Raw genomic sequence first — 20,560 nt, forward strand, 5'->3', positions numbered from 1 at the left:
ACGCTAGATGCCTGTTTAGGAAGGAAAGCCGGCAGATACGACCCCAAAGGCGACCGACCCCGTCCGAGCACCGTCCGCGCAAACATGTTTGTGCCGGCTCGGCGTGTGTGCGTTGGTGAAACGGCCACATCAGGCAGTTGCGAATGCGAATTCCGGTGCGTGCCCAAGTTGCTTCTTTACAACCTAGCCCTTTTATTCCTCTGCGTCTCTGGCTTGTTGTAGGTGAGTATCCCGTCACGGGATTACAAATTACGGAAAGTGGTTTGCTATCCCGTCTCCGTGTAAAAGCGGTCCTGCAAAATAAAACCGTACAACTATAGGGATCTAATTTGGACCGAGTTTTTGTTCTTGAGAACGTATATATGGCTTAGTACAATCAGCGCCAATACGCATGTGATGCCGTAATCATCGGCTAAATTGTCCCGTGTTCTGGGCGCCAACTAGGTCAGATAGAACGCAGGAGCCAGCATCCAAGTCATTGTCCCGCTACACGGCTAGAGACGATCATCTACTGCCCAAGACCACCGTCCTCGTTGGCATAATAAATACAGCTGCTGTCATGGACATTTACAGTAGCAGGGATATCTTAGCCCGGGGACGCAGTGCCGGTCGTGCTTGACAGTGCAGCTGATGATGGAATGAGATGGGAGACGAAATCGCTCACGTCAAGGTATTATCCGCTTTTCGCATCCATGTACCTTGAGCACACATAACCTCGGTTTTCTCTAAACTAAAATAACAGCATAGAGCACAAGGCATCATACAGTGTCCGGCAGACTATATTTGAGAAGCAGACACGAATACTCGAGTAAAATAATGTACAGCGCAACGGCCAGGTACTGGATCTGGTCAAATACGTTTGCCTCCGACTGTTCATCTTCCGTCCAACGGAGATCCTCCCAGTGCCACTTTTAGCCCAACAGCAACACTTGGTCTGCGACTCTCAATCATTCACTCCGCTGGATTGTAAATCTTGCCGTGTCCGCCACTCACACGGTCAATAGCCACCAAGCAGCAGAGACGCCAGCACCTAGTACCTTCCGGACCTCTCAGAGTCTCAAGCTTCTTCCCCCCATGGCCTCCTGCTTGACGGCACGCTGCTACTCCCATCGACAAAGTTGGCCCAGGTCATCATGATTGTGGGCGAGCGAACCTTTACAAGTTATTAGGGGCCAATAGGCCCAAGTTCTAACAGTTTTTGTTAGTCAATTTAGTCATCTACCACCGAAAAGACTACTAAAAACAGCTACCAATACTCGAATACATACAAGTGCCAGGGCTCTTCCAAAACCCTAATGGAGAGATTCATTGGGACCTTGGATCCCCCCCGGCTGCCAATACTTCCCAGACAATACCTATTACCAAGACCCTGCTACATTCTCAGCAATTCTGATCAATCCACGCCTTGACCTCGCCAATGGTCGGGCACTCCAGAAACAGCGAGCTCTTGACATCAATTCCAAGCTCGTTGCGAAACTTCTCCGACAAGACCAAGGACATGAGCGAGTCGACGCCAAGTTGAGTAAAGGTAGCGTCGGCCGTCAGCTCCCCCATGTCCAAGTTGGTCTCACGCGCAATAATCTGAATACACTGCCCTACAATGCTCGTATCCTCCGCCGCCTCCGGGGGCGTGTGAATCTCAGCGCTGGCATCGCTGCTGCCGGAGGATGCGCTCGTCAGACCGCCTCCATCCGATTCCTGAACCACAGCTGTTTCAGGAGCGACTACAACAGTCTTGGGCGTGCGAACGGCCTCTGACGACACAGGTGCCAGTGTACTCTTGACACGAGCGGCAGAGGAAGAGATTATCTCGCCGTTGTTCGCAGAGGGCGCAGAGAAGAAGCGATCCATCAGCAGTCGAGGCACGCGCCGGAAGCGAATCTGGCTCAACACGCCGACAATATCATCCCCTTGCAGGATGTACACGTCGCCGGCGTGCATGTTTCCCGCGTCGACGGGCAGCGGGAACATGCGCACGTAGCTCTTGTACTTGGCCCCTGCCTCGAGGGGCTTCAGGAACCGGAGACTGTCGCTGCCGGGCGTGACGTAGAAGTAGTCGTCGGTGTTTGAGGCGTCGCTGCCGTTCATGATGAGGCCGGCGAGGTGGCAGACGCTGTCGATCCAGTGAGGAGGCGTGTGCCAGGTGCCGTGGCGATCCTTCGCAAGAGTCACGTCGGCCACGGCCTCGTACTCGTGCAGAATCATGCTGTCGATGCCCCGGTACTGCTCGGCGTAGTCTACTACCTTCTTGAACAGGGTGTAGGCCATGCGCTTGGAGATGCGGTTGGCCTTGTTGTCGTTGGCGAGCTGCTGCAGGGCCTCGATGCGTCCGAGGACCAGGTGCGTGGTGCGCTTCCACTCCGTGGTCCAGCTTGCGGGATCCTCGAAGCGGACGACTGCTGTTGCAAAATGTTCGGCCTCGCGCTCCGACGTGTCTGGGTTGACGTTGTACCACGCAAGGGACATGTGTTGCTTGTCCAAGTCCAGATCGGCGTGGAGGGCAAGGGGCTGGTAGGCGCCTTTGGCTTTGCTGGCGACCTGCGCGTGAAGGACTTCGAGATTGCAAACGTTCATGTGGACGTCTTTGACTTGCGGCTGCAGCTTTTTGTAGAGGTATTCACCTACGGCTAACGCCATGTCTGTCCAGATGGAGGATGTCGCAACTCCGCACTTATTCATGGTATGACCGTATACAGCTTCACGGAACTCTGGATGCTGAATGTCAGACAGTACGTGTAGAGATGCCTTGGTATCTTCAATAACCTCATGGGTAACCTGATGAATAGTGGAGGTTCGAAGACCAGAAGAAACAGATGCCCCATTGATACGATTGTTTCCAGGCTTGCCTCCGTACTTCAGATGGGCCTTGTCGAGAGCCCACGTGCCATAGTACGGAATCCAGTAATTTGTCTCGTTCCAAGAGTATTTGGGCAGGTTGAGCAAAGTGTACGCCTTCTCATTGGCTCTATAGTATTCGTTCCAGTTGGGCGTAATGCCAGCGAGGTGCAGAGTAACCAGCGTTTTGGCGACGGTCGAAATATTGTCCTCGTTCCGTCGGCAAGATGATCCAATTCTCGCCTGTGGGATGAGCTTCTTCACGAAGCCGACACAGACGGGATGAGGACCGACATCGATCCAGATCGTACCGTCATCGACGATTCCAAGATCCCGAGCAGCCTCAACCGCAGCCGCAAACTTGACACAACTCCGAGTCTGACGTCGAAGATAGCCAGCGCCAATTGTCTTTCCATCAAAAACAACAGCCCCAAGCATAGTAGACAGGACGGGAATACTAGGAGCCTTGAAGGGGATTGTCTGGGCCAGAACTTCCAGCTCGTCTACGACAGCGTCCATCTGAGACGTGTGGTAGGCAAACGGAATCTCCAAAGACATGCACTTGAAAGTATTTGCCTCGAGAACCCTGCGGATAGTGTCAATGTCGGCTTTTGAAGCTCCAAGCACAGTATCCGTGTGCGTGTTCTGGCAGGAGACTTCATATCGGATGGCTGCCGTCTCCGCGCCGCTCTTCAACACCCGGTCAATCTCCTCGGGGGCCCCGAGGACCGACAGCATCGCATGGCTATAAGCCTGGCAGCGCTTCTCGGTAATCTGTGCCCGTCGACCGACGAGATATAGGGCATCGGCGGCGGACAGCACACCGGCGACGGCAAGGGCAGCATATTCACCGAGGCTGTGGCCAACAACGGCGCTTGGCTTTACCCCCATATATGCCCAGAATCGAGCGAGGGAAATCTCCAAAACAACAATGCTGAGCTGGCTAATGACGGGGGACAGAACCTCGTCGTCGTCACTGCCTGTGATAGCAGGGACAACGGATGGGAACCCAAGGCGCTGGACGAGCTGGTCAAGCTGCAGGACCTGGTCGCGAAAGTACGGCATCTCGTCGAATAGTTCTTGCCGGATGCCCTTGTAGGAAGCACCCTGGCCAGTAAACGTGAGAACGACCGAGGGTGCGTTTGGCGGGATAGGCTTGGCTTCAGATCCAGCCTTGTTGTCGATGGCAGTGCGCAGGAACTTCTGAAGCCCGGAGACGCTTGAGACGGCCGTCGCAACGCGAAGGTTGTGCTGCATACGTCTTGCGCAAGTGGTGTAGGACAAATCAGCCAGGTCTACGTTGGCGTTCGTATCCAGATAGCCCAGGAGGTTTTGGAGGTTGGCCTGCAGCGATTTCTTGCTTCTGGCTGAAATGACGATCGGGTGTAGAGCACGCCCGTCTGCACTCTCGGGGCTGACACGAGGTCGATATCTCTCGGGGGGGTCTTCGAGAAGAAGCGTCGTATTGCCGCCGTGGGCACCAAAGGAGTTTACCATGGCGATGCGCTTCTTCCCCTCTGGCCGCGGCCACGGCGTCATTTCCATTGCCAGACCGGCGTTTCTGCGATCAAGATCCTTTGGTATCGTAGGATTGATCTGCGTCTTGATGCCAACATGGGGAGGAATGGCACTCTTCTGGAAACTGAGAAGAACCTTGATAAGTGAGGAAATACCGGCAGCGGCTTCGCCGTGGCCAATATTACTTTTCAGAGCCCCGAGAAGGAGCTTCTGATCTGCACGGCGGCGAGGCTTTATAGGGGCGAACACGTCCAGAACGGACTCTGATTCAATGGCATCGCCGGCTTGTGTTCCAGTGCCGTGCATCTCGACAAAGCTGACATCTAGAGGGTTGACCCCGGCTTTCTGGAGAGTTCGTCGATAGTTATCCTTCTGGTGTCCTGCGTGTGGGTGAGTTATTGAGATGGCATCTGCACAGTGATTTGTCGCAGCAGATAGCACAACAGCCAAAATGTTATCATTATCCGCCTCGGCGTCCTCTAACCGCTTCATCACAATAGATCCGATACCCTCAGCCCTGCAGTATCCGTCGGCGTCCTTGTCCCAGACTTTACACTGTCCCGTCTTGGACAAGAAGTGGGCGTTTCCGAGACCTGCATAGTTGTCCGGGTCGGTGATGATGTTTACGCCTCCGGCAATGACAGTATCCGTCTCGCCGGCCCACAGAGCCATGCAGGCCTGGTGAACTGCAGCCATTGAACTGGAACAGGCTGTGTCGACGCAGAAAGATGGGCCGGCAAACTTGAAGAAGTAGTTTATACGGCCGGTGGTGAAGCCTCGAACGCCGCCTGGAACCGCATACGTGCCGATATTCTGCGAGGCATTGAGCTCCCGCCAATCGTCACTTGCCTGGCCATAGAAGGTTCCAATGCGTTCACGGCGAGTCGACGCGGTGCGGCCGGGAACAAGGCCAGCCATCTCCATGGCCTCGTAGGCCGTTGTGAGCGCAAGGCGTTGCATGGGATCTGTTTGCTCAGCCTGTAGATCATTAGCGTCCGGCCGGGCAATACGCCAAATTACTTCATTACATGAACAACATACCTCTCTTGGAGACATTGTGAAGAAACCTGCGTCGAAAAAGCCAGGGCGGTCAATAAAATTCCCGTAGGGGGTAGTCGCCGCGTTCTCGGTATTGCCAGAGGGATCGTAATGAGTCTCCAGATCAAACCGATCAGGAGGAACCGTCGTGTGGACGTCACGGCCCTGCTCGAGCAATTCCCAAAACTGCTCAAGGTCATTCCCTCCGCCAGGCATACGGCACGCCATGCCGACGATGGCAAGCTTGGCATTCCCGGCATTGCTCGCCTGGCGAGTGCCAAAGTCTCGATGAACCCAGCTGACCATGTCATTCTTGACCATTTCCCTGCCGGGAAAGCTACTTTCAAGCGTCTCCAGAATCCCCTTGAAGACTATCGAGGTGCGGAACGTGTCGATCCGCAGCTCTTCAGCGCCGGAAACGGACCCGGCATGGCGGACTATGCCCTCGGTCACATTGTCCAGATAAATCGTTCCCATGATCAGCTCGGCCGCAATCTCTGGCAACAACTCACCAGCCGTCGTGGCCAAGAATGGCTTCCCCGTCTTGGAAGAGATCAGGGGAATCTGCAGCTTCCGCGACGGCGAGACGAGAGAATTCGCACCGTCAATGACGGCATCAATGTCCTCCTGTGCATAGAGATGCTCGGCGTGGCAGAGCCCGTCGTAAACAGGCAGAGGTAGAGACTTGGTGTATCGCAAACTGCTCGAGTGCTGGAAGGCAGCCTTGATCCGGGACGGCGGTCCGCTCAGACTGACGGATGCTTTGTCGGCGGCGCTGATGAAGACCTTTGCGATTTCGGGATTCCCCAGCTCCTTGTTGATTCGCGCTAGCTCCTCGCTGGCGGACTCTTCAGACGTGCCCGTGATGACGTGTGCCCAACTCTCGAGGATGCCGTCTGGCTGAGGCGCTTCCAACTTGCTGCTGAAGTCGGCGACGTGGACGCCGAGCCGGAAGGAGACTCTCAGGCATTCGGCTCCGTTCTTGACCACCTCGGCGAGAGAAGTAGAGAGTGCCACGGCCGCGCCGGAGAAGAGGCCGACGCTGAGACCGGCCAGGACAGTGTGGTCCTTGTGCAGATTGAGTTCTGCGTCCTTTGCTTCGTAGTGTCTGGTCCATGTTAGCTTCAGACTTGTAAGTTGTCGTTCGGGATGGGAGAATGGCCTACCCGATGAACAGGGCGAGTTGAAGGACAATTAGCAACGCGCTTTCCATGGCAGCCCCGAGTCCGAGTTCCCGAAGGTATCCATTTTCTGAGAGTGTTACAATATTGTCAAAGTGAGGTACCTGGCTTCGGACATTGTGGGGGAGTTTTGCAATTTCCTCCTGGAGAACAAGACTGGCCTCGTCCAGAAACGCAGAGAGCGAGCGGAACCGTCGATCCTTGCTGTGCTGGAGGAGTTTGCGGAATAATTCATTCAGGTCGTCGTTGGGGAACTCGTTGCCAAAGTAAACGAGCCTTGGTTGGGAGACGCCCGCCATGGTTGCGAACTTGCGCCTTTGTAAGCTGGGTGAGAAGGAGGCGGCAAAGGGGCTGTTGCTGATCTCCAAGAGAGGATGACAGACTGGTCCGCGTGGCATATATATAGCATCGAGTTGTCTATGCAATCGTGTTGTAGAGCTGCACACGGTTTTTGGGTCCCTGACTCCCTTCAACCTTGCATCACAAACACAAACGGGCATCCTCAGCCGCACACGAACCCCATCGCGGGACGGATTCAACGGCGAGTTCGCAGCATGTTACACGGTAACGGTATTAGCAGCATCGTATGAGCCGCGTAAGAGGTATCTTCCGTCGTTGCGCCGTCTCGGAAACGGCCTGCAAAACCCGATGCCGCCTTCACAGACAAAAGCCGACACACCTGGAGCTGGCTGGCGTAACAACTCCCCCGTAGTGGCCCGAAACAGAATCTTCACCTGGACCAGTTCGCAGAGCCCGAATTCCGCAGAAAATTTGACCGGTCAGCTTCGGCGAGGAATTGCTCCTGCTGATTGTTGGACCGGCCAACACAATGCGCTGAGTCCTGGCCGTGCTAAAGCCGATCATCGAGGTAGTTGGAGAGGATCGATTCCATCGTACCATTTTCTTGTTAAATCACCACATGACGGATATAAAAACCGGTCGAGATGAATGAGTCGGGTATCCATTGCCAGAGGATGGCAAGTGGACGCGGCCAGTCGCAGAGTATAATTGCAAGACGATCCTTTACATGCATTTGCTTGACAATTGTACGTTGTCCATCGTTTCCACTCTCCACTTGAAGAAGAATTTGTCTCGACAGTTTCCGCAATGAGCGCACCTTTGGAGCCGATACCTCTCCCTGAAGCACCTCTCAGTGTCATCAACTGGGGTCGACTCAAGTGCAATGATGCTGGTGAGAGAGACAAGCTTCTCTCGGCGTGTGAGGGCCAAGGTTTCTTCTATCTAGATCTGAGCTGCGACGAGACCTTCTTGAAGGATTGGCAAGCCGTCCTTGACTTTATGGCAAAATACTTTCATCAGGATGTAGCTGAGAAAATGAAGGATGATCGCCAGAGCGACACCCACGGGTACGTTGTGAAACCACGAGAGAGCGTCGGTAATAACCTGCCACTCACCTTGGGGAATAGTTACGAGCCAGTCGCAACCTCAACGGGCGCAGATGGAAACCACCTCGACTACTACGAGTCCCTCAAGGTATGATCATGTCACCCCAAGCGCAACTGAATATCCTATCAACCAGCGCCCAGGCCTCCAGAGACGAATTACTAGGACAAGATAGCGCCCTCGCGCCCTCCATCAAGGAAAACCACAACCTCTTCCTGCGCTTCACCAACGCCGCGCAGCACGTATGCATGAGCATCCTCGGCCACCTAGACATTTGTCTCAACACCAACCAGTCCTCCAAGCTGGTCGACTTTCACCGACCAGGCAAAGAATCCCTCACAACGCTCTCCATGTTCCGCTACCCCAAGCAGGACTCCCTCGCCCTCGGCGTCGGCCACAACAAGCACACCGACATCGGCACCCTGACCTTCCTCCTCTGCCAGCAATGGGGACTCCAGGTGCTGTCCAAAGAGCCCGCCGGATGGCGATTCGTCGCCCCCAAGCCGCGCCACGCCATCATCAATGTCGGCGATACTCTGCGCTTCCTCTCTGGCAACCGCCTCCGCTCGGCCGTCCACAAGGTCATTCCCACGCGGGGGCTGCAGCACGAGGACCGGTACAGCATTGCCTACTTCCTCAGAGCGGAGAATCACATCCAGTTCACCGACAGCACGGGGCGGCACGTCTCGGCGAAGCAGTGGCACGACGAAAAGTTTGACGTGTTTAGGGAGACGCACGAGGAGCAGGACAAGATGCCCATCCTGACGGGGGGGATGGAGCGCATGGAGAGTATTGTGGTGTGAGGCGGTGAGGGCGGATATAGCTGGCGTGTAGAGGGATATTTGGTCCGTTGGGATGAGAAACGTTTGTTGCAGTTTGTAGCTCTTGCCGGTGCTGAATAGAAGGTATTCACTGGGTTACACGTCAACTTGCCGAATCATACTATTTGCAGTTGCATGACAGAATGTCACAGTTGTAAACTTGGAGACGAGCAGCTTGTTCCAACGGCCGTTGACGTTGCTGCAACTCTGATGTGGAGGCTAAGCTTGGCGGATGCAGATGGCGTTTAAAATATAGTTTGTACAAGAATATATCTGCCTATCAAGAAGTATACATGGATATCGTATAATATAAAGCGCAGTATTGAATATCTGATCGAGGCAAATACTCTCGTCTCCCACTGTATTTACATATGTATATATACATATGTATATATATATTAAAGTTTGAATTGTATCGCTCATTAGTCCAGTGAAACTACAAGAATGATATCAATTGATATATATATGTATATATATATTCCCCACCCACACCCAGCTACGCCCTTGTCACAAAACAGCTCCCAAAAAGCTCGTCCAACCGACGAACCGCCTCGTCCCCAATCTGATAGTGCACGACGAGCCGTCTCCCCATAATCTTCAGCCCCAACGCCTCACCCTTCTTCACAAAATCCCCCTCGCTCACCCCCGCCGCCTCGAGATCCAGCCAAACCATGTTCGTCTCAACCGGATACACCAGCCCGCCTCCATATCCCTCCCACAAACCCGCAATCCGCCTCGCCCGCTCATGCGCCCACCGCAGCTTGCCTCCCAAAAAGGTCTCTTCCACAGCGACCCTCGCCGCCGCACACACAACGCCCGCCTGCCGCATCCCCCCGCCAATCGACTTGCGCAGCCACCTCGCCCGCTCGCGAAAGGCCTCGCTCCCAACCACCACCGAGCCGACAGGCGCCCCCAGGCCCTTGGAGAAGCAGAGGCTCACGCTGTCAAAGCACGCGCAGTAGTCGCGCAGCGATCCCGCCCCGGCGGCCACCGCCTCCCACAGCCGCGCCCCGTCGAGGTGCAGCAGCACGCCGTGCCCTCGCGCCCACTGGCTGATGCGGCGGCACTCGGAGAGCGGCATCACCACGCCTCCCAGCGGACACTCCAGCGACACCAGCCGCGTCGGGCAGTCCGTCACGAGGGTGCCCCTGTTCAGCTTGGCCGCGAGGTCCTCCACCGTCAGGTACAGCCCGTTTGCTGGCTCGACCGTCTGCACCATGGCGCCGCAGAGGCTCGCGATGCCCCCGGCTTCGTGGGTGACGATGTGGCTCCTGTGGTCGCAGAGGACGCTGTGCGGCGGGGCTTGGAGGTGCGTCCTGATGCTGACGAGGTTTCCCATGGTGCCGCTGACGACGAACAGGCCTGCCTGCTTGCCGGTGAGTTGCGCGACTCGCGACTCGAGCCCCAGCGTCGTGGGGTCCTGTCGAAAGTCGTCGTCGAGGAGGGTCGTGGCCGCGATGGCGTCGAGCATTCGGGCTGTGGGCGTGGTCATAATGTCGCCTGCGCATGGGTAATCAGCCATCAATGTTGCATCTGGTGTTTCTCGGGGACACGGGCGAGGGGGGACGCCAACATACTGCGCAGGTCGAATGCTGCCGGCCCCGGGTGCTGCCAGTTATTTTCCTTGACTGGAGCTTCTTTCGGTGGCCCGTTTGACGTCCCGTTACATAGATCTCCATGGGGTCCGTCTTGGCCAACGTCTTCGATGGATGTGATCATGGTGACCACTGGCGGTGTTGGCTTACGGCTGTAACCCTCAAGTGCTGCTTCGTACTCGAATTCGGTCGCTGGAAAGCAGTCCACGACAAAACATAAAGTATGCTGCAGATAGACATGCCTCCCCAGTCTTTGAATATACTCGGTCTTTTGTCTCGTTTGACGATCAAATTCCGAGGGCAGCCTTGGTCGCAAGTCAGCCCATTCACTCGGACGTCGGGTTTTGATGTTGGAATCAAAACCCATCAGGCGGCTCCTATGGCCGCCGGGTCAGACGGTGCAACATTTCATCAAAGGCATTTTCTCACAAAGCCTTGTCTTGTTGAAACTGTCCCAATTTGGAAGTGGGCGGCTCTTTCGACCAGCAACCGGACCGGAGAAACTCATCAGAGTTCTGGTCCCAGTGTCAGCGAAAACATGTCATGAGAGAATTCTCGTCATTTTATACATGTAATTTTGATCAAGTTTGGAACAAGTTGCCGGATAGAAAGGATAGTCGGGCGAGGCATTATTGGAAGTTACGCGCCACAAACTTGAGAGGCTTGGGGAACAAGTACATAGTCCGATAACAGACAGCATATTGAGACTATGTAATACTTTTTCTTCTTCAAGTAAACTAAACCGCATAAGGTCTGTGCTATAGCCATCAACACATCGCCTCTGCAGGTGGCAAAGGCCAGAGTTGATGCCGTCACCTCCATCCCGCGCCACAAAACAATCACATGCTGCACACCCCAATTCTCTCCCCGGTCAAATCTCCCGTGAGGCAATATGCCGTGATATCGTCGAGGTGAATTCCCCATATACGCAAAGGATGAATCTCGAATAATCTGGCGCAAGCCAGCATGCGAATACTATTCACCGTCGTCCAACTGTTGACGGCTACCCTATGACACCATGTCTGCCCAGATCGCCGAGAACATCTGTCCCGACGGTTGTTCTCATAACAAAATCCGGGCGGACATCGAGATTGACCAGCACTACACCTACAAGATCTACACGCCTGGAAGTCTGATCGCCGGCCATGTGACGATTTCAACACCATCCGACGTTTTATTCCACAACATCGACATCTTATTCGTGGGCAGCGCCGCAACCCGAAACTTCGTCCAGCCAGATCCCGTATGCGCAACAAGGCCATTTCTGAAGCTATGCATGCCGATAGACGACGCTTCCTTTCCATCAGGCCATCTCTTCAAAGCCAGCAAGATGTACACGATCCCCTTTCATTTCGTGGTGCCCGCTCAGTTGCTCTTGGGCTCGTGTCGACACCGTTGCAAGAACGCGGCAGTCCAAGAACGTCATTTACGACTACCTCCTTCCATGGGATTCTGCCCAGGTGACGACCAGAGCCCTGATGGGGCGAGGGTTGTGTACAGCATCATCGCCGTTGGTACAAGAGATGTGCTGGAACCGCCTATACCCGTGCGCCTATTCACAGCGTACAAGACGATCCGGATTCTTCCAATAAGTCCTGAAGATGCGCCGCTCGACATCACAACCGACAATCGTCGATATGTACTTTCCAAGGCACAGTGTCTTTGGAAGACCTTCTTCACGGGGCGTGAAGGTATATTGACAGCATCGGCTTCACAACCCAAGGCTGTTATGCTGTCGCCAGACGAGACAGGGGCATCATGGTCCTTGGTGCGACTCAAGTTGGTCTTCGCACCTGCTTCGTCGCTCTACACGCCTCCGCGCATAAAGTCAGTATCGGGAAAGATTATTGCCACAACCTTTTTTAATATTTCGCCTCTCAATCGCCTTCCCAGTGTCGAAACCTGGGACAGAGGCGAGGATCAACCGTTCCAACATACAACGGGCCACAAACTATTTGACGAGCAGGCCGAGGGACTCGTTTGGACCAAGGATGCTGATACCGCGGAGTTGGAGGGACGGCGTGCATCATATCCTCTGGACCCTTCCCACTCGCTCAACCGACCTCATGAGACCTTGACTCGCAACCGCACCAACGAGGATGGCGGCGCCAGACCGTCAATGTGCTTCACATCGGCCATGGACATACAGTTCAGCATTCCCAGCGACAAGAGTGTCTTCTTCCCACCGTCGTTTGATTCATGCCTCATCTCCCGGGTCTATTCCTTACGGCTCAGTATTTCCCTTGGAGCTGCCCACACGAGCCTTGTTCTCAAACTGCCTCTCCAGATTGGTGTCCAGGGCGCAATCCCCCATGCTTTTCGAGCCGGAGAGGGTGGCAACGAGTCGGAAAGGATGAGGGCTGCAGCGTGTTACAACGTACTGCCCGAGTACAGCTCAATATTCTGATCAATGCGAGTTGTTACGTCATAATGAGGCATGGGTGGTGTCTCCATCTTGCTCATGTATAGACCATAACAAGTGTCGACAAACATTTTCAAATCAGAAGCAGTCCAAATGACCATCTCTGACTCATAAAAAGGACTTGGACGGCAGACAACGGCCCCGTGACATGTCAATTTTACTCCAAATGGCATCGTTTAGGCCCTACTCGAGCACTTGGATACCCCAATGCCTGACGCAGATGTATGCAGCCTGTTTGGCTAGGAACTGCATCAGGGAGGTGGGTATTCTCGATTTATACATCTCCTCGGAAATCAACACTAGCAGTGTTAAATGGAATGAATCTGGTCAACCAGAGTAGCGCTTCCTGCGCCAGACACAAACCTCAGCAGTCAACGCCGCTGGGTGGCAACCAGTGGATGAATCTCGGTCGGTATCGGGCTTCGGGATTCCTGCACCTTGGCGGAAAAGATTCAGAGATCTGAGGAAACGGGCCGGTATGGCCCTCTTTTCTCCTCATCTTAATCGGCTTCAAACCGCGTGAATGACGCCACGGTACCAATATTGGCTGCTGACAACCACATGCATCCGCTTAACAGAAGAAGTACCGCATTCAAAGTCCCCTCAAAGGTTGTATTGCATCCTTTTTTTCAAGTGTTTGTCTTGGAGGCTTAGTGCTGCTGAAGATGGCTCTGGACCAAAAGCTGGGATTTAGGTTACACGGCTTGACGTCGAGAATCATGGCGCCACGGGTGTAACATTAGGGAAATGGTTCATAAGGCCTTGACTCCCTCGACAAAAAAAACCGAAATACTTGAAGGAAATGATGCTTATAATATTTCATGTCGCTCTGTTGACAATATGCGGCACTTGCTCTACAACTCTGTCGCCGCGGGCCGCCGACCGATGGCGAGTTTCGGGATTCAAGCTGCGGCGATGTGGAGACCATCGCCGACGATCCGGCCGATATCCTCCGCAGCTCGAAACTCCTCAAGCAGTCGCAAGATAGTCGCTGGCGTCCCGGCCGTTCTTGCCTTAATATGTGCTGGTGGCTTGACATACTCGATTTTTCGTCGAGATAGCAGTTTGGGTCTCTTTGGGAGAAGTAACGCATCTGGGGGAAATCCCGTACGTGATTCGCCTTAAGGGATCAAATTATCTCCGGCCAAATCCCCGCGCTTGTTGACATATATTCAGGCTTCCTCTCCGACGGATGTGTTCCCTAGCGTCGAATACTATAAGTCACTTGATGAGCAAACAGACGTTGACAAGCTTCCAGTAGAGGAAGCCCGACTAACAACGGCCCCCAACGTCCCACCAGTCATCACGCGCAAGCATCCCGTGCTTCTCCGGGTGCCCTTGCAAACCATCACCTCCCTTTCCCAAGTGACGAATCAGTACAAGTACGAAGAGTGGACGTTCAACGGCACTACACCAGGTCCCTTCATCCGAGCACGAGTCGGCGACGTGGTAGAGCTGTCCCTGACGAACTGCGACGTGACCGGGAATCCGCATAACATCGACAGCCATGCATTCGCCGGCCCGGGTGGCGGATCGGCGCTCACCACGGCAGAAGAAAACGAAACAAAAACTGGCCGATTCAAGCTCCTTTGTCCGGGGCTATACATCTATCACTGCGCCGCGGCGCCGGTACCCGTCCACATAGCCAACGGCATGTACGGGCTCATGTACGTCCAGCCGGAAGATCAGGACTTGCCCCCCGTTGACAGGGAGTACTATGTCATGCAAAGCGAGATATATCACGAGCCGCCAGAGCTCGATGACGATGGGCGTCCTCTGAATGTTGTGGAGTTTTCGTACCCCAGAGGGCTGCGGGAGGAGCCAAACGCAATCGTTTTCAACGGCAAAGAGTCTGCCCTCACGAGAGACGCGCCGCTCAAGGCCAGGGTCGGCGAGACGGTACGCATCTTCTTTGGCAACGCCGGACCAAATCTCACCAGTGCCTTCCACGTCATCGGCAGCCACTTCCTGAACTGCTACCGTGACGGCGATGTGATGAGCCCTCCCGCGCGGTTCGTCGGCACGACAAGCGTGCCGCCCGGTGGTACGAGCATTGTGGACATGAAGATGGTTGTCCCGGGCAGTTATACAATTGTTGACCATGCCATTTTTCGCATAGACAAAGGTGCTGTGGGGTTCATCAATGTTTCCGGCCCGCAAAGACCGGATATCTATGTGGGAAATCTGCCTCCCCAACCTTGTGTTGGTTGTAAGTTACATGCTTGATAAGGAAGGTCATCGCGTATGCATGTAAAGGAGTTTCACACTCTGTCATAGACGTGGGCATGAGACTGGCACGTATTCGTTCCCGGGCGTAACGGAGCATAAAAACTGTAAACTGTGCCACTATAGTTTGCGGTATATACTAGAATGGGCAATTGTTGTAGTAATTGCAATACAGAGTGGTGCCTAAATGTTGAATGATGTCTTGAATGCTAGGCGCAACGTGGGATCTTTATGACGCGTTTCAGAGAGCGAATCTTCCTACGACATGCCGCTGGCAATGTCAAGGTGATGTTGGCACAGTGAACGTCTGTATTTGAAATATGTTAGCTGGCGGGCTACAATAATTTGCAAAGGCTGCAATTGAAGTGCCTCCATGGGTGTAGCCCGCCTCATGAATGCTGGCAATCGCTTGCGACGGCTGTCAGTTACCATGAATACAACTTCGGTGCGGATTCGAAGACCTCTGGTGCCAGTGTAGGCTTAAATCGTAAACCAAAAGCTGGGACCGCGAGGCTTCATGACGAAGCATGTGTGTACTCCGTTAGGACTCTGTTCCTGAAACATATCGAACAGGACGGGACATGATAGCTTGCATTACATAGAGTAATGTGCATCTGTTGCAATTGCTCACCAACGGCCAGCGTATTCGATTTATGAGCTACCAAGACTCTTAGGGCTATGTCAGGGTTCAGTCAGCGGATTCAAGAGAGCCTGCCTGGGGTGCCATTGCAAACTTACTTCTTGCTAGCGGAAACATCTCTAGCAATCCATGTGATGGGCCAGATGTCCCAACCTATTTTGTTTATTATGCGGCATTTCCCTTCTTTCATTGTCTGCTTCAAACATATGGGATAGTAACCACCATGGCGATAGAGTCAAATCTTCATGGTCGTTGATAGAAGTAGGCCAACGGTGGCATGGAAAGCCAACCGCGTTCCATACCCGAACCATGCGGTAACAGCAGTCGCGGAACGACAACAGTCAAGATGCATATTTTGGTGCCAGAGTTGGAGGTTTAGAACTCGAAGCTGCAGAATAGTTCAACAGCTTGCAGCAAAATCGTTGACGAGCTCAGAACGGATGAGTTATAGTGTTTTAGATGGAGCTCGTGGCTAAGAGATGGACCGGGGGGGAAGGGAATCGGCAGGAACTGGAAGCTGGCCACTTGATGGCAGCTGCAATTCAAGCGGCAGCCGGAACGAACCGCACTTGACCCAATGAGCATCACAGCTCACCGAGTCATCGACGACCTGAAGACAGAGGAAGGTACGGAGTATTCAGGTCCCGAAGATCCGCGCCTGGGCGAGAAGAGTCCTCGAACTCGCGGAGCTGTCGGCTGACTCTACCAGGCGGAAGTTGCATTCGCGCATCAGGGGTTCCTCTGACAGTTCGACTCTCCGCCTCTTCGCCTTACTGTCGGCCCTAATCCCAAATCCACGACTGAGTTCCCGCAGCCAGGTGGACTGCGTAGAAGTAGCGGTTCCAGGGCCTATCTGGGATAAGATCGATGGAAACGGCGAAAACGACAATATGAGGCACGCGAATCAAAGGGTGTAGCCCACATCTCACGGCTCTTATTTGCCGTCATTTCGTCCGCAGGAGAACCCGGCCGCTGTGGCTGGATAAAATTCAATAACCAGACGCCTTGCGCAGGTGGATCTAGGTGGACATCCAAGGACACTTGAACCAGCCCTACCCGTAACGTCCCGCAACATTCAACCCTTGGCAACAGAAGTTTGCACCAACCAGGGCAAAGGCGCTTGCAATATTCGGTAATGCCCAATGTACGGAGTAGACGCCCAGAGCGAGCGTTTGGTAAACGACAAGGCGCGTCTCCTTGCGGGTAACTAGCTCTCGAAGGACGGTTACTTCGCAAAGTCTGGGCCCTGGGATAGACCGCGCTCCACTTGTCAGATCACAATATTAGACAATTTTACCTATCAATATGCAGTCAGCCTCTCGGCTGGATAAGAGGCTTGCGTCAATTGGTGGCCCAGGGGCCAGCAACAATAAAATGAGATATTTGGTCCCAGACGGCGAGATCGCGGCTGAACATCCATTAGTTGAGAAGAGGGATTTTTTTCTCTTCCTCCTCTTCCACCATCTTTGAGAATTCTTCATAATGTCCAGCAAAACCAGTACTACCCACTGGCGAAGCAAAGACCTCTGACGTGTTTGCACACAGCTTCTGCACGCCGTACAACGCAACCTCAGCCAAAGATGCTTCGGAGAGCCCGAACTTCTGCAGCTCAGGCCGATGATTTGCATACATATCCCTTGGACTGGCCTCAATCACAGCGCTGGAATCCAGACTATAACGTCCCACGCAACTCTCTCGAGGATGATGACAGCCTCGCACAGTCTTCAACATTATCATCAACTCAGCCCAAGGGGAAGACAGTATATACGGAAGCCACAGTAAGAAGGGAAGATGGCCAGCATAGTACTGCAGTGCATGCCCAGAGCCGTCATCAGGCGGCTGGTCTGGGATCTCAGCTACCGGACTTATCTCACTGGCTTAAAACACTTTCGGAAATTTACATGAATAATCTGGAAAACCGTGCGCGTTGGGATCCCCGCTGGTTGAGCATTACCCGACGTGAGCGGCACGAAGGCCTTGCATCTAGCACAATTACCATCCTAGACTACATGAACGACGAATCGGTACCTCTAAAAACAACTACTACAGAAATAGCTCAATTATGTGTTGCTTTGCAGGAAAGACCGGAAGCATGCGCGGTTCGAGTCTTGATGGTGAACGACTTGAGCCGGTTTGTCATGGGTGCCTTGGGGCAGCTGTATGCGGTTGATCCGGAATTTTGGTTTGACCATCTCACAAACTCTGGCTACGCCGCAAGTGACAGTCAGCTCAAAGTCTCGAGCGCAGTATGGATGAATTGGGCTGAACGAGAAACTCGCTTTCGTCATCGTTCACTTCCAGGCATTGGTCAACGAACACAGTGGAATACCTCAAGCAGAACCAGAGGCCGAAATTGGGGACATATTAGATGGGCACGTCTAGGCTTAATGCACTATTTAGGGAAGAAGGGTTTCAATGAAGACGAGATAGAGTGCCGGCTTGGCGATGGCAGGTGGCTAGTCGAACGCGATGTGTTTCTGGACAAGTACGGATTTTTCATGACACCGCGCAGACTGCTCAGAAATGCTCAGTTGGCGAAACGGTCATCCAAGAAAAAGCCACAGGACTTATACTCAAGAGCCAAAGACTCCAACATCTACCGCGCATACAGTACCTTTGACGGTCTACCCAAGAATGTGACGGCATGGAAGAACCGGGATTTGAGAGTCGTGGCCCCAGAAGGCGCCAGCTACTGGTCTGGAGCAGATCAGCAAGGCCAGCGGATAGGTAACAAAAGTGTATCTCAGAATTGAAACAGCCATGTTAATCATTTTATGCAGATATCATTGTCTTCGACCCCCCACGGCGAATGAAGGATGGCATAACAAACGATATAATTCCCTCTCTTACCTTCATGCCCAGAGCAATCGAGGTGGAATCGTATACCGATGATGATCTTTGGCGCATCGCCGGCGTAGAAGAGACGTTTCTCGACCCTCCCCCACCCTTAATCTCTAAAAAGGAGATCAAAAAGAAACGAAAGGAACAATTGACTCAAAGAAGAAATGAGAAAAAGGCCTCTGGATCCAAAGAGTCGCGTCATAATGAAGCCACCGATGAAGAATTGGCCATCAGCGTCGAGTCTGGGTCTGAGTCTGGGCTTACCAGTGATGACGAGTACGACCAAGACTACAAAAATGGGTTGCGGGCTGAATATAAGAATCCCAAGCCTCATTCTAGGGATCGGGACTTTGCTAGAAAATACGCTCTGTCAACATCCAATCTAGTAGAGCGTCTTCTCACTGCCACTCCAACACAAGCACTTTTGGGTGATGAATCGCCTATTCCGGCTCTACTCTACCGGCTTGTTCTCGACGATTTTTGGCAGCTTTTGGCAGAGATGCGATTGCAGCTTGATCACTTGGATAATGACCTGACAGCAACGCTGTATGAACAGCTTGTCGAATCTATCGGCAACTCCACACGGCAGAATCTTACCTGGATGCGGTCTACTCTGCAAGAATTGCACGACTGGTCTAATCACTTGAGAAAGTCTGGGGCTACTTTGAAAGCAACCCTAGACATTCAGCAAGAAATCGAAGAATTAAATGCAAACGTTCAGGATCTACAGCGTCGAAGCGAACAGACAATGAACTTACTAGTGTCGTCAATGACACTTGCCCAGTCGTCAACGGTTATTGAACAGACATCTGGCATTAACAAACTCACCGAGTTGGCATTCTTTTTTATTCCCGTGTCATTCATTACGTCCATCTTCTCTATGCAAGTTTTCGAGCTCACATCGGCCCCGCCACGAATCTGGACTTGGGGCCTCTCATTATCAGTTGTCGCCTTGACGACCTATTTGATCCGAATATTACTGCGATCACCTTCCTTTCGTGTCGTACTGTTGCATTTCCGAGCAACAATCATTAATCGGTTTTCTGCTCCCGGCGCAGGCACGGCTTCTAGGCGTCTAAACACGGTCGGCAATCGTGCAATCGCCAAATTTATATTCTTCTTCACCGCTGTCATGACCATGTTTTCCATGGTGGTTATTCCAGTTTTGTTCCTTCTATTTCTTCTAATGGGGGGTCTTTGGCTTGGCATCACAGGCGTGGCCTTGTACTTTATAGTGACCAGGTGGCCCGAGGCCGCCGTGCTCGTCCCCTGCTTTATATCTATTCCGGTGGCACTTCTCGGGATGGCTACTTGCTGGCACTGGCATGAAGAAATTTCGGACGGATGTCTTGCGGCGATAAATTGGAGCGTTGAATGGATAAAGTGGGTGTTTCCAGCGCAGTGGACGTTGGACACAGTGGATGACGAGGACTTGGCCAAGGAGGGTATCAATATATACGCGCGGCAGGCGCTCGTGCTGGCGACGTAAAATTACAGGTGCCTCTTGTCCAGCTATTAAATACCACAAACAGGATATGAGAACTAATGTAACCGAAGCTATAGTCCATCCCTGAAGCATGTTGTCGGATTTTGGATCCTTTAACACTTGTGTACCAAGTAGTGCTTGCAATGTCGATATCATTATTATTGACCAATCCATAGCCACTAATCCACTATTTCACCATCCAAATATGTATAATTGGCGTAAGGAAGCGTCAATTTCGTGATGCTGGCGATCGCAAGCAGATGTACCAGACACAGTCTGACGCACAGCCCTTTCCCCGTCGGTTCTTCATACAGAAATGTGTTCGACGGTAAATGTAGGAGGGATTCATACAGAAATGAAAACGATAATCACTCTTCTAGGTATATACCAGCCTACAGTGGGAGGCAAAAACGTATCAACCAGGTCAGATACCTGGCTATCACATTTTATACTACAATACACTCTAATACATTGGTGCATACTACTTAGTGGGCAAATATATTCTGCCAGAATGTAAGTGGTGACCTGACCATCATCAGCAAGATGTTCCAGA

The 20,560-nt window shown here is 53.0% G+C and overlaps 6 protein-coding genes across 6 annotated transcripts; 4 read left to right on the forward strand and 2 right to left on the reverse strand.

Moving 5' to 3' along the window:
- Nucleotides 1-1,380: 1,380 nt before the first annotated feature.
- MAA_08920 (Beta-ketoacyl synthase) lies at nt 1,381-6,871 on the reverse strand (the record flags this gene model as incomplete). Its single annotated transcript, XM_007826918.1, has 3 exons — nt 1,381-5,331; nt 5,395-6,499; nt 6,558-6,871. 3 exons carry the CDS (start codon nt 6,869-6,871, stop codon nt 1,381-1,383), a joined length of 5,370 nt encoding a protein of 1,789 aa, XP_007825109.1.
- An 808-nt stretch (nt 6,872-7,679) lies between these two features.
- On the forward strand, nt 7,680-8,779 carry MAA_08919 (VrtI; the record flags this gene model as incomplete). The annotated part of the gene is made up of 3 exons (XM_007826917.2): nt 7,680-7,939; nt 8,000-8,066; nt 8,120-8,779. The coding sequence occupies 3 exons, from the start codon at nt 7,680-7,682 to the stop codon at nt 8,777-8,779; spliced, it is 987 nt and encodes a 328-aa protein (XP_007825108.2).
- A 514-nt stretch (nt 8,780-9,293) lies between these two features.
- On the reverse strand, nt 9,294-10,516 carry MAA_11412 (candidapepsin-4 precursor; the record flags this gene model as incomplete). The annotated part of the gene is made up of 2 exons (XM_011413406.1): nt 9,294-10,297; nt 10,375-10,516. The coding sequence occupies 2 exons, from the start codon at nt 10,514-10,516 to the stop codon at nt 9,294-9,296; spliced, it is 1,146 nt and encodes a 381-aa protein (XP_011411708.1).
- Nucleotides 10,517-11,410: 894 nt separating this feature from the next.
- MAA_08917 (arrestin) lies at nt 11,411-12,799 on the forward strand (the record flags this gene model as incomplete). The annotated part of the gene is made up of 1 exon (XM_007826915.1): nt 11,411-12,799. One exon carries the CDS (start codon nt 11,411-11,413, stop codon nt 12,797-12,799), a length of 1,389 nt encoding a protein of 462 aa, XP_007825106.1.
- Nucleotides 12,800-13,654: 855 nt separating this feature from the next.
- On the forward strand, nt 13,655-15,132 carry MAA_08916 (multicopper oxidase; the record flags this gene model as incomplete). The annotated part of the gene is made up of 3 exons (XM_007826914.2): nt 13,655-13,921; nt 13,991-15,023; nt 15,092-15,132. 3 exons carry the CDS (start codon nt 13,655-13,657, stop codon nt 15,130-15,132), a joined length of 1,341 nt encoding a protein of 446 aa, XP_007825105.2.
- Nucleotides 15,133-17,260: 2,128 nt separating this feature from the next.
- MAA_08915 (Mg2+ transporter protein, CorA-like/Zinc transport protein ZntB) lies at nt 17,261-20,010 on the forward strand (the record flags this gene model as incomplete). The annotated part of the gene is made up of 2 exons (XM_007826913.1): nt 17,261-18,407; nt 18,461-20,010. 2 exons carry the CDS (start codon nt 17,261-17,263, stop codon nt 20,008-20,010), a joined length of 2,697 nt encoding a protein of 898 aa, XP_007825104.1.
- Nucleotides 20,011-20,560: the final 550 nt, after the last annotated feature.

Source organism: Metarhizium robertsii, assembly GCF_000187425.2.
Source record: "Metarhizium robertsii ARSEF 23 chromosome Unknown MAA_Scf_7, whole genome shotgun sequence".
In the NCBI taxonomy this organism is placed as follows: domain Eukaryota; kingdom Fungi; phylum Ascomycota; class Sordariomycetes; order Hypocreales; family Clavicipitaceae; genus Metarhizium; species Metarhizium robertsii.